The sequence below is a fragment of the Tiliqua scincoides genome, chromosome 4 (assembly GCF_035046505.1).
Source record: "Tiliqua scincoides isolate rTilSci1 chromosome 4, rTilSci1.hap2, whole genome shotgun sequence".
NCBI lineage: Eukaryota > Metazoa > Chordata > Lepidosauria > Squamata > Scincidae > Tiliqua > Tiliqua scincoides.
The window spans coordinates 212,088,624-212,101,843 of NC_089824.1; the positions used below are offsets into that span (position 1 = coordinate 212,088,624).

The window sequence follows — 13,220 nt, forward strand, 5'->3', positions numbered from 1 at the left end:
GTGACTTCCTCTTTGCCGACGATGCAGCTGTCACTACCCACTCTGCCAAAGATCTCCAGCAGCTCATGGATCGTTTTAGCAAGGCCTGCCAAGATTTTGGACTGACAATCAGCCTGAAGAACACACAGGTCATGGTTCAGGATGTGGACTCACCTCCCTGCATTACAATCTCTGAGCATGAACTGGAGGTTGTCCATGACTTTGTGTACCTTGGCTCAACGATCTCCGACACTCATTCTCTCGATACCGAGCTAAACAAGCGCATCGGTAAAGCAGCTACCACGTTTTCCAGACTCACAAAGAGAGTCTGGTCCAACAAGAAGCTGACGGAACATACCAAGATCCAGGTCTACAGAGCTTGCGTCCTGAGTACACTTCTGTACTGCAGCGAGTCATGGACTCTTCGCTCACAACAGGAGAGGAAACTGAACGCTTTCCACATGCGCTGCCTCCGACGCATCCTCGGCATCACCTGGCAGGACAAAGTTCCAAACAACACAGTCCTGGAACGTGCTGGAATCCCTAGCATGTATTCACTGCTGAAACAGAGACGCCTGCGTTGGCTTGGTCATGTCGTGAGAATGGATGATGGCCGGATCCCAAAGGATCTCCTCTATGGAGAACTCGTGCAAGGAAAGTGCCCTACAGGTAGACCACAGCTGCGATACAAGGACATCTGCAAGAGGGATCTGAAGGCCTTAGGGATGGACCTCAACAAGTGGGAGACCCTGGCCTCTGAGCGGCCCGCTTGGAGGCAGGCTGTGCAGCATGGCCTTTCCCAGTTTGAAGAGACACTTTGCCAACAGTCTGAGGCTAAGAGGCAAAGAAGGAAGGCCCATAGCCAGGGAGACAGACCAGGGACAGACTGCACTTGCTCCCGGTGTGGAAGGGATTGTCACTCCCGGATTGGCCTTTTCAGCCACACTAGACGCTGTGCCAGAACCACCTTTCAGAGCGCGATACCATAGTCTTTCGAGACTGAAGGTTGCCAATACATATACATACCAGAAGTCTGATTTGCACAGCCTCTTTTTTTTGAAATAGCGCTGTAAAACTTCCCACACATCCACATGTTTCTGCATAGTAAACTGAGCCAGTTTCTTACTGCAGGATATGAACATCAGAGTCCACATTATTAAACATGTGAAACAAAACTACAGGTATGGAGCTGTAGTTCAGTGGCAGAAAAATGGTTTGCATGAAATGTCCCAGGTTCAACTCCTGACATCTCCAGACAGGATGGAGAAAGATCCATCTGAAACCATGGAGAGCCTCTGCCAGCCAGAGTAATTGTGATCTAGATGGGCCAGCGGTGTAACTCTATATAAGGCAGTTTCATATGTTCAACATGTTTGATTAATTGAGAAGGAATACCTTGTGTTTATTTAATATTTTCTGATCCTACATCATAGAAGTATTCAACTGCCAAGAGTGTGATACTTTTAAAATAATGAATGAATGAAAGAAAAAGAAACATACATCTAGTATTCCAGTAAGCAGTTAAACCTTATATGTAAGGTTTACATACTTATATGTAAGATGTATGAAACTCTACTTGCTGTAAAAAACAAAGTATACAGAAGATGCTTCTATCTTGCGATATTGCTTTTGGCAGTATTGCCATAAAATCTGAGGATATGAGAGAAAATAGCGACTTCCCCATGCACGTTGTCATCAGATTTTTCAAAGCTTATTGTAGTTTATTGCTGCAGTACAGGTTAAAGCAGTTCTGACAGGAGAATTTTATGAATGAGCAGTTCAAGAGTTGTGTGATGCCTTTAGCTTTTATGTAGTGATCCCATGTCAAAATGCATAAAAGGGTTTCTAAAAAAGGTGATCTTACATTGGTTTGTTAACTCTGTTACTTATTCGGCGTGATGCATGCCTGGTTCTGAATTTACACTCACCTTTTTTGATACATGAACTGCCAACAAATAAAAAAATCCTTCCTCTTTCTATCTCTTTATTTTTGGCCAATTATGGCCATAATTTTAATGCAGTACTGCTTAAATTTTTCATTCACTGTAGTTTGGTTTCACCTCCGCATTTAATCGGTAATAATTTGTTGTTTGATTTAATGGGGCTTGCAGAATTGAATTGCTCTGTTGGGTTAGGCAAGTTGGGCTTCTTCCTCCCTCCTGGTTTTCTGTCTGCTGACAATGGCCAAGAATGCCATATAGGGTTGGTTATTCATTCTGTGATGTTACTCCTGTACATCCAGAATCAGAGATTGTGATTTTGACTGTCCTGGCAAGCAAAAAAACTTATTTGCAGTTTTTAAAGCAGTTCTCATTACTGGCTGTCACAATATCATGTTGCAGGCACGAAGTTCCACAGTGTAATAACACAATAGGTGAACAACTTCCTGTATTGTGACCTGTCTAGGTAGTTTTTTCCTAAGCTATAAATCCCTTAGTATATCATGCCTGGAGTTTGTTATATTAAAAAAAAAAAAAATTCAAACTTTTCCAGTAATTTTAAAAATGAAGAACACTTCAGGACAGGGCTCTTCTCTTTATTACCCACCATGCACCAGATGATCTTACAAAATTTGTAATAAGAGTTTGTGACTACAGTACCTTTCTGCCTTCACCTAGTGGTAGAACTTTAATTATTTGGGAGTATACTTTAATCTCCCATTTTAAGAATAAAATGCACGGTTATCCAATTTTCAGACTTTTTCCCCCAATACCTGTTTTCCAAGGTTTATGTATGTATCAAACCTCAGTATTCTAGTATATATCATGCAGAAGAACCCTATAGTTCTTGGAACTCGAGCAAGTGATACCTAAGAATTTTTTACACGTATAACATAATTTGAAGTTTTGCTTTATTTATAGCTAACATTCATTCTCAATACATTTCTATGAGAAAGCTATGTTTTTGGCCCTCTGCTGGTTGATCATGATAAATGCATTTTCTTGTGGCTTTCACAGCATACCTATGATATATAATAATGCAAGCTTTCCTTGGCACATAGAAAACTTAAAATAGGAAATATTGGAGGCAATAGAAATTTGATAAACTCTCCGTTTATATTATAAATGAGTTTTAATTTTGACTCTTATGCAAATTTACAGAGACATTTTTTCTCTTCAGTTTTCTAGACAAGATTGACATAGTCAAGCAAAATGAATACACCCCGTCTGACCAGGTGAGTAAAATGTTCAGGAAGTTGTTACTTCCTGAAAAGATTTAACTCATAACAGGCTTCACTACCTTGTGCAGTTCTATGTGGCATTTCTAATTTTCTGTGTGGCTTTAACAAATAAGTATCTTGCTAAGAAAAAAAAGCTAAAGTGGAGGCTCCTATAAATTCATTTGTGTGTGAAGGTCCATCCCCCCCCTTGTTCTCTCATACTACTTACAAACCACAAGCACAGTCAGTTGTCCAACCCTTTGGTAGTGCAGCTTTTACCTTCTCTGAAGTTACTTAAACTTTGTAACTTTGTGTTCTTTTCTAACTAAGCATGTTTTTGTGTATTAATGAAGAAAAAAGCACCTCATTAACTGACTCTTGCTTTATTTTAAGGACCTTCTTAGATGCAGAGTCCTGACATCAGGAATATTTGAAACCAAGTTTCAGGTGGACAAAGTAAACTTTCAGTAAGTATTAGTAAAAGTAGTGCTTAAGTTCAGATCACAGACCACAGCTAAACAAATGGCCAGTTTATACAGCCTGACGTCTCATCTGATAGTGATATCAACTGTTTCAGACAGTGCCATTGCATTGTAAGAAGTGCACACCACTTAGGGGAAGGGCTGGTTTTGTAGTAAGATTTTCAACTATTGCTATGGCACTTGATTCTTTGGTTGGCACATTGTGAAATTTGATTTCATGTCAAATGTCTTCTGGAAGTAACTTTTTAATATGTAATAATGGATTTTGTTTTCATTGGAACTATTTCCATCTTTTTCTTGGTTTAAAGCGACTTGTTATAGTTTTAAACGCTGGTTAAGAGAATTGACAGCTGCTTTCTTCATTTTAAAACCTTAGTAATTCAAATTGTATTGGGAATGCAATTTAGATTACTTGTATCCAAAAAAACCAGTCTCCTTCACTTGTTGTGTTTTAATCTGGTTCCCCGTCTCTTCAAATTTAAAAGCTGAAACCTGTGGGGAAAATCATGTATTTTTGCAAAAATACTTCAATTTGTAAAACTCATGATTGGAAGAGTTTGTTGAGGTCTCTATAAACCTACACAGCTCCTCCTAATTTAATTTTTTGTTTTCTGGCTGGAGTGTGGGGCAGGGTCTAAATTCTTCACAGGTTGTCTTAAACAGTACTGTTCCACTGGCTCAGGCCAACATAATTAAGACTGCAAAGCTATACACATTTGTTTGGGAGTAATTACCAATGAGTTCAGTAGGGCTTACTTCTGAGCAGTTGTGCATAGGATTTTGCTGTAAATAAGGGACACATAGGATTTTGCTGTAAATAGGGGACACAAACTCATGAGTGGCTCACATTTTTGTTTTCCTTTGTAGTATGTTTGATGTTGGTGGGCAGCGAGATGAACGCCGAAAATGGATCCAGTGTTTTAATGGTAAGATTCAGCATGCATTAAACTAGCAGTATAATGAATTTTTTTATTTTCATCTAAACTATATCATTGCCAGTGCATTGACCTTTGGTTGACCTTTGTTCCCTTCCTTTTCTTCATAAGTTTCCCTTAAGGAAAGCCTCAGTGTAAGATTCAATTAGAAAGAGATCTCCTTGAGAAAGTCTAAGAGTATATTCTTATTACAGAAAAAATTGATAGCTGAGCAGGCAGGCTGTTTTATGTATTCCCTGTTGCCTTCATCTGGTTTCTCTAAGAAGCATATGTTCTAGCCGGCCCACTTTCTGGAGCTGGTATGTGGCAACCATAGGCATCTAAGCCCATCTGAACTAGTCAAGGGGCAAGTACAGAATGCTCAGGTACTCATAAACAGTCAATTTGGATGGACTGATGGTGACATTGAACTTAGACTTCCTAAGGTATTAAGCCCAAGGATGCTTTTGTGTGTTCCTCTCAGCTTTCTAAGAATTCATCTCTCTGTGGTTAAAGTTATCACTGCCTCCCCGGAGATCTGAGAGGTCAAATGGACTCCTCAAGATTATACTGCAATAAGTACAGTTAGGGAATAGTGAGATTTAGACACATTGGGGGAATTACTTTACTTTTTAAGCTGACATATAATTGCCTGCTTGTATCTTTACTAAGGTTTTTTCTGGGCGCTTCTAAGTCAAAGAGTTTCCAATTTTGCTTCTTTTCTGTATTTCCCAACCCTTCTTTTCCCTCCCCCAATATTTTTACTGAACTCTTTATATGCCCACAGTTGGCTGAACTTAATCATAGCTGTGCCCCAGTCTTCCTGTTTGATGCATGTTGTTGGATAGGATTCGGGGAGGTTCTCTACAGAACTGGCAGGGATACTTTCAAGGGTGGTCTCTCTGTCTGGCTTTGTTTTTGTGGTGACAATGGAATTTGCTGGATTTTGGCTCTGGCATGGAGGAAAGAGGAAAGAAGTACGAGTCATCTCTGCTTGCTCCTGCTAAACAAAGAAGCACCAAAGCTACTGCTTTGTTTGGTAGATATGCTTAGGTTTGAGACACTCTGGGGGTCTTTTGGGGGCCTATTCATTTTAGATCAGGGGTGTCCAAAATTTCTGGCTGGAGGGCCACATCATCTCTCTGACACTATGTCGGAGCCAGGGAAAAAAGAATTAATTTACATTTAAAATTTGAATAAATTTGCATAAGTTTACATAAATGAATATATTAAAGATGAACTTATATGAATGAATGAAGTTCTTGCAATAGCTCAAGGCCAGTAAAAGCCCTTGCACAAAGCAAGGCTGGCCTTTCCTTTGCTGCAGCATCACAGACATGAAACAGCAAGCAGTGGAGGGAGCCCTCATCCCACAGCTCACGCGAGATGTCAAACAGTTGTCCTCACGCTGAGAGCAGTTGCATCGGGCCAGTGCAGGCTCCAATAAATCTCCGGAGGGCCAGAGGCTAATTGGAGGCTGGGGGCTCCCTGAGGGCCGCATTGAGAAGCCTCGAGGGCTGCATGTGGCCCCAGGGCCGGGGTTTGGGCACCCTTGTTTTAGATGAATAAAAATAAATACTAACCGGAACTTGTCAACATTGAGGCTGTGCCCACACTTGACATATCACCACAAATTTTTTTTTCCCCTAATGCATTGATTCCTGAGCATGCATTGAATACCCTGTTTATAGTCCAATTACTTGTGTGATTTCATGGGAAATTTTTTTGCAATTTGTGAACAAGCATTGGCTGTCATGTTCTGCAGCAGCTACACATGTGGTAACGGTTTATAACTAATAGTGATGATGATGATGATGATTAACAGTATTTATATACCGCTTTTCAACTAAAAGTTTACAAAGCGGTTTACAGAGAAAAACCAAATAACTAAATGGCTCCCTGTCCCAAAAGGGCTCACAATCTAAAAAGATGCAAATGAATACCAGCGGACAGCCACTAGAACAGACAGTGCTTGGGTAAGGTGGGCCAGTTACTCTCCCCCTGCTAAAAAAAAGGAGCACTCACTTGAAAAAGTGCCTCTTACCCAATTAGCAGGGGTTATTACCCAATTAGCAGGGGTTATAGTAATAGTAACTTATAGTAACTAATAGTGAAATGTAACATGGCTAAACAGGAAGAAGTATGAAATGCTTGTCCAAGCAACCCTTGCTAGCACTGAAGGATATTGTAATGTATTGTTTATTGTAAATATCTACTTTGTACGATATTGCTATGACTGTTTTTTAAAAATTGAAGGAATGCAGCTCAGAATTAAGGCAGAGCACAGGGTACATACCACACAAACACCTAGTGATTTTTCCTAAAATGCTAGTCACTTGTATAACTTTCTAATAACTGTTCTTGAATCTCTAATGAGAATTATGAAAACAACACGAAGGTATGGTGCAAGATCTGCCCTGAGGGCCTTTATGGTGCAGAGTGCAGGCTTTAAATTGTTTAGTAAATCAGTAAAATTATATTTTCACTCACACATTAGTGGCTGATACTGTACAAATAGTAGACGTATATCTGAAGAGATTCCCCATTTGCTAATTTAAACCTCTTTCAACTAATCAGTCTTGCAAATGGTTACTGCAGTAATTCAACCCCTGTGCTTATACTCAGGAAGCTACTGTACTGTGTTTCCTTGCACTTCCCTAATAGGCCCATTTAGTTTTCACCTCTGCTACTTCCTCTTCGAGTTGCCTCAGTCATTCTCTGCCTCATTTCTCTTATTGATGTCAAAAGCATAGGAGCTTGGGAAGCAGTATGGGGGTCTGGAGCAATTCAGCTACATAGACTCATAGAATCGTGGATCCTATGAGTCTGTGTCTCCCAGGAAAGAGAGAATGTCCTGTGTGAGGTATAGTATTAAATGGAAAAAAATGCTGTCATTATTTTGCAGCATATGTCTTCTTCATTGCTGTCTGTTTCTCTCAATTCATCACCATTTCTTTTTCCATTGTGGACTCCAAGAACTGCAGCTTTGGACAGAATTTGACAGGAGACGTGTAGTTTTGAAGTTTGTGTATATATGCTATCAATGTGTAACTAAAAGGAAAGGGATATTTGTCTAAGAGGCAATGCTACCTTATCTCTTTCTCAAGGCTCATTAGAACTTCAACTTTAATACTTTGACTTTTTTCCAATCTTCAGCATCTTTATTGTCCTTTAGCTCTGTTCCATTATTCACATTCACTCCTTTGACTATCTTTCTTTTGTACTCTTGTGCATCCCTTAATTTCTGTTCTCTGTCAGCACGCTTGCTTTCTCTGTATGAACAACTTTCTATTTAATCCTTCTCCATCTGTTTTCATATTCTCCTATATCTTTCCTCCTTAGAGGGCAGAAGGTCAGAATTAAGACCACATAGAACATTTCTGAAGATTTTGTGGAGTTCTTGGTTCTTACTACCTGTTTGTTGTTTGGTTTTCAGATGTGACTGCTATCATATTTGTGGTGGCCAGCAGTAGCTACAACATGGTTATACGAGAGGACAATCAGACCAACCGACTTCAAGAAGCATTAAATCTTTTCAAGAGTATCTGGAACAACAGGTCCAGCCCTCCATATTTGATCAATCCCGTCCATTACTATTTTGATTTTCAACAGTAGAAGTGTTGTATTAACTCTGAAACAGTGCTAATATAATACAGAAGTATAAAATTAATCAATATAATTAATAAATATAAAATGTCCATGCAGTGAAATGGAAATTATTGAGAAGTATAGACTTCTATGCCATGCAATGCTTGAAAGTTGTCTCTGGAGTATATCATGTTGTTATTTATACAGTACTGTTTACTTTGCCATATATTAACAGTGTGGTCTTCTGTTCTATAGGTGGCTACGGACCATTTCAGTAATTCTTTTCCTGAACAAGCAGGATTTACTAGCAGAGAAAGTTTTGGCAGGAAAATCTAAAATTGAAGACTACTTCCCAGAATTTGCTCGCTACACTACCCCAGATGATGGTAAGAAATGCAACATTCTGCACTTCTTCATTTTTTAATTTAATTTTTAAAAGCAGCATTGTGGTGTTCAATTACTTCAGGGGTGTGCAGGGAAGAGGACAAGGTGGAGGATACTCTGTTAGGAGTTTCTCTTGTCCTGTAATCCTAATACAGCAGGTGGCTATATGCTCAGTAATTTGATGTGTTAATTTTTTTTAATAGAAAGAGACCCTGCATACTCTTTTCAATGTGCAACAACAAATTGCATCTACATTGCTTTGACGCAACTCCTTTTCACCTTCAGTTGTAAAGGCTGCCATTCAAATCAAGTGACTGATTTGTTAAGTCAGAATAGAACCACTAATATTCTGGCAGTCCAATCCAAACATTTACTTGTGCCAGCATAGGCCCCTCATGAGTTGGTTGCACTGGCACAACATGTGCCTGTCTGCCGGCACCAGATCCCATCCCTGCATCAGCCAAGGGAGGTGAGTTTGTGCCAGGCAGTGCAGGGGATGGGAGAGGGTGTTCTGGCAATGGAGAAGTGGTGTTTCTCAGCAGGGGGAGAGGATCGGGTCCAGGAGAGGGTGGGATTGGCTTCGGCAGTGTACGCTGTATCCTCACTCGTGGGCTCCGCAGCCTTTCACATGCTGCTCAGATTTGATCTGAATAGCCCCTTAGGGTTTAGCCTGGGGCTCGAAACAGGATAAGGGAGAAAATAACCCTTACCCCAAGGTGACCTCCAGCAGCCTTGCAACCTGTGCTGGATAAAGTGCAAACCATGCAGCCTGACTCTACCAGCATAGATTGGGATTGCACCTTGAGTCATGGATTCCCCCGTCTGTCTGTTAGGTGAAATGCTAGAATATTGTAACAAATTATATGTTTGTTTACAGCTATGTTTACTTTAATTCCTGTTTTAAGATAAATTTTTTGTTTTTTAAATTTGAGCAGCAACACCGGAACCTGGTGAGGATCCTAGAGTTACAAGGGCCAAGTATTTTATTAGAGATGAATTTCTTGTAAGTACACTTTCTTCAGCATTTCTAAATATGTCTTTCCCACTCTGCACCTTGGTTGTTTCAGCGTACGCTGTTCATTTCTCTGCTTTTACACTCTTTGGTCTAATATTTATAGGGGTGTGTGTGTTTGTCTGTGTGAATGAGAAGACATTCAATAGCTACCAGAGCCCACCTGATGCACAAGCAATCCAAGTGGCTTATTAGGGCAACAGTGAAGGAGCAGACAGTCTGGGTGCTGTGCCACAACACCCTGTGCAGCATTGCCAGGGACATTGGTGCCCTCTTCTTGAATAATGTGCTTGTATTGATAGTTTTAGACTGGTCTTGCTTCCGGTTTTGTGATCCCATTCTTGTTAATGGGACTAAAGGAGTGTAATCAAATTCTTTGAACTTGGGGGAGGGTGGAGGAAGAAGAGATAAGAGGGGCAAATGTTACTACCCTATTTCACAGTCTGCCATATTTTTGATATATGCTGTGTATCTTCTACTCCTATAGAGAATCAGCACAGCAAGTGGAGATGGAAGGCACTACTGCTATCCTCATTTCACGTGTGCAGTGGATACAGAAAATATTCGGAGGGTTTTCAATGACTGTCGGGACATTATACAACGGATGCACCTTCGCCAATACGAATTATTGTGATGGAGAGCACTTTTCTCTGTTTTGGACTCCTTATTAAAAAGAAAAAATCCCTTGCCCACATAGGGTGGAAGAGAACTGTTGCAATCTCCCTCTGATTTGCATCCCTCACCCTTTTCTCCTTGCTGGACAAATGGCAGCACTTCTAAGCTTGCTTGTTTCACCCCCTTGGAACAGTTTGAGATGGCTCTTGAAATGTAAAAGGCCATTTCTGTGAGAGGGGGAGGGTTTCTCTAACACTGTCATTAACAAAAAAAATAAAAAATAACAACACCCTGAATGTGGAGCACCTGAAAGAATTTGGGGATTAAATTAAATATTAAAAAGCAAACAAAAAGAATAAGGGAGAGAGAACTTTAGGTAATTAGCACTGTTGTGGGCATAATCATATATCCCATGATTTCAACTTTGTATCCATTCACTGCATCAGACAAAAGAAGGTGCCAAGTCACAGACCAAGTTGAAAGGACAGATGCTTGAGTTTGGTTCTCTGCCTCTAAATGTGACTTTGAGTGGAAATACTGACAATACTCCAACAAACCTAGACAGTGCAAAACCAACTGCTACCTTCAGAAAGGTGTTGTTGAACCTTGGCGATCTTAAAGTAACTGGGGACATTGCAAAATGAACTGCATTATGGCCTATGATTGCAGAAAGAGTTAACCACACACTGTTTTCAGTTTGTCCACTGATGATCCTGTCTGCTATAAACAACAAATCATTATCTGGACTGTAGCCCTCACAATCTTTCCCTTCTTTCTCTCTTCCTTTCCCTCCTCCCATCCCACTCCCTGCCTCTTTCTCCCCAATTTTTATTTTACTGCTGGATTATTATTCTTGTACAGACTGTAAAATGTATTATTTTGTACAACTTTATTGAAAAAAATAACTTGTAGAAGATCTTTGTGCCTTGATTATGGCTGTACCTGTGCAATGAGCTAAGATGTAAGTATGTTTGATTGCGCTGTACAGCTTTGTCAACCCTATCAGCAGCATTCGCTCAAGGTAGGGAAAATTTATCTGTAGTTTAGTTCTTTTTTTCTGGTTTATAAAAGAAGGAGGAAAAATACTGTTTAGTTAAAAAAAAAAGTACACATTGTGCAAACTTAACCACTTTAAAAGTGAGGTCTACGAGTGACCAGATGTTGCAGTATCATGCTTTTTAATTTTTAGCTTTAACTCATTTAAATCTCTATCCAAATGCAAAACATGGCTTGTTTCTACATAAACCAAATTTTGCTACAAATTATAAATGTTAGTCTTTGTCATTCATAGTTTTTTGTTTTGTTTTGTTTTTTCAAAAAAGACAAAAAAGCGAACACAACAGGCATTGCACAGACCTGGTGGCTTTCTGTATGCTGGGTCATATATCTTACTACCACCCCCTTATTTCTACATGGGCATAAGACTCCCCTAATGACAAGGCATACCAAGCCCAAGATTTGGCCACTGAGTTGCAGTTTCAAATGTCGTTTTTGTTTCTCTTTTAATAGAGACCTTAAAACTTTGTTTTATATTAACTATATAATAGCTTAAAGTTGTGTGAATTTTTCTTAAACTTGAATAATTTATGCAAATTATATGCTTAGAACAATGTGGTACAGTTAAAAAAAGCAAAAATCACTGTAGCAATAAGAGAGCATGTAATTTTAGAAACTGCTACACGGCTTTATATTTTATACTTAGGTGTTTTATGTCTGTGAGCGTGTTACTTTTTCATGTGTCTAAACCTACGTGTACAAATTTGTACAAAATTTAAAATTACAGTTGTAATGACACATCTAGAGCAGTGTTAGCCTATATTACTCAAGCCACCCTGAAATGGGGGAAAAAATTACACAATAGCTTTTTTCCTCACAAGACATCATATTTATTTTCTTAGAAAGAGCTCCTCTGTTAGAAGATGCACCATTGCCAAGAATTTTTACAGGTGCTCTGTAATATGAAAAACCACAGGTGTTGAGGGTCTTGAAGAGACAGATAACTTTGTGGTTGAGGCTACAATCCTATCCACACTTTCCTGGGAGTAAACCCCATTGACTGTAATGGGACTTACTTCTGGGTAGACATGCATAGGATTGGGTTCTAAATCTCTGGTGAGAAAATGAATTTTTCTGTCTGCATTCCCATAATGCAAAACAAATGAACTGGTCGTAATGGCTCTTCCCCACTGAAACAGAAATGATTGCAAAACTAAAATACATTGCCACGGTCATTGCATGCGCAAGCAAAACTGCCAATGGTGTTGAGGCTTCCTTTCTAGTTTCTGTTGCTACAGTGCCCAAGATTAACAAGAGTCAAGCCACTTCTGAAACTAAAACTACCTTGCTTCATCAGTTGTGGAGCTGCAACAATGAGGAAACTCTGGCTGTCTGCAATTCTCTCCCAGGCCCATAAATAGCTCCTTTGGATTGCAGCCTGTTCAGCCAATTCAGATGACCAGACTACCCATTTCAATGTAAGAGGAACTGCCTTGTGAGTATTTGGAATTAGTGGCAAAGTCTGACCCAGAAATACTCCTTTGCCAGTATAACACTTTAGCTTGTGCCTGTTTTTAGAATTTCAGTTCTTAAAGACATGAGAGGGGGGCACACAAAAAGAAAGTATAGAATGTGGGCCTTAATTTTTATTACAAAAGCCAAAATCTTTGAGGTTGAGTGCCAAACCTATTAACTCTTCAAGCCTGGAGGAAGATGATACTAGAATCTGAATTAAAAAAACAAGCTATTTGCAAAGAATGTCATATGTGATCTAAGCAAAACAAAGCATCACTTCCTGTAACAATACCTTCCTTTGGCAAAGAGAATAGGCAAGCATATGTAACAAAATGTGTGTGTGTGTATAGGGGTGTGTGCACTTGTGTGTGTTTACTGTGTATGCAGACACACCATTTTTTAAACTTCCTATAAAGCTTTATATGAATGGAAACATTGAGATGCCTTTTTAAGTTGGGGTGGGGGAAGGCAATGTACTGAAAACAGTTTGGGCCACACATGTATCGGGTGGGGTTGTGTATGTGTGTGGGTGTGTGTGTTGTCTCAATGTTGCTTCTGTTAGTCTGTCTCTTAAG

General features: G+C 39.7%; 1 protein-coding gene across 2 annotated transcripts in view; it reads left to right on the forward strand.

Annotated features, from left to right (window-relative positions):
* The window catches only part of GNAS (GNAS complex locus), a 163,602-nt gene extending 152,199 nt beyond the window's left edge, over positions 1-11,403 (forward strand). Inside the window, exons 6-12 of one of the 2 annotated variants that reach the window (XM_066623104.1) lie at positions 3,100-3,154; positions 3,533-3,606; positions 4,489-4,547; positions 7,972-8,092; positions 8,379-8,509; positions 9,440-9,510; positions 10,007-11,403. In XM_066623104.1, coding sequence (XP_066479201.1) covers positions 3,100-3,154; positions 3,533-3,606; positions 4,489-4,547; positions 7,972-8,092; positions 8,379-8,509; positions 9,440-9,510; positions 10,007-10,153 — 658 coding nt within the window. In that variant the 3' untranslated portion in view covers positions 10,154-11,403. The remainder of the gene's footprint in view (positions 1-3,099; positions 3,155-3,532; positions 3,607-4,488; positions 4,548-7,971; positions 8,093-8,378; positions 8,510-9,439; positions 9,511-10,006) is intronic. The other variant, XM_066623105.1, reaches the window with a different exon arrangement.
* Positions 11,404-13,220: the final 1,817 nt, after the last annotated feature.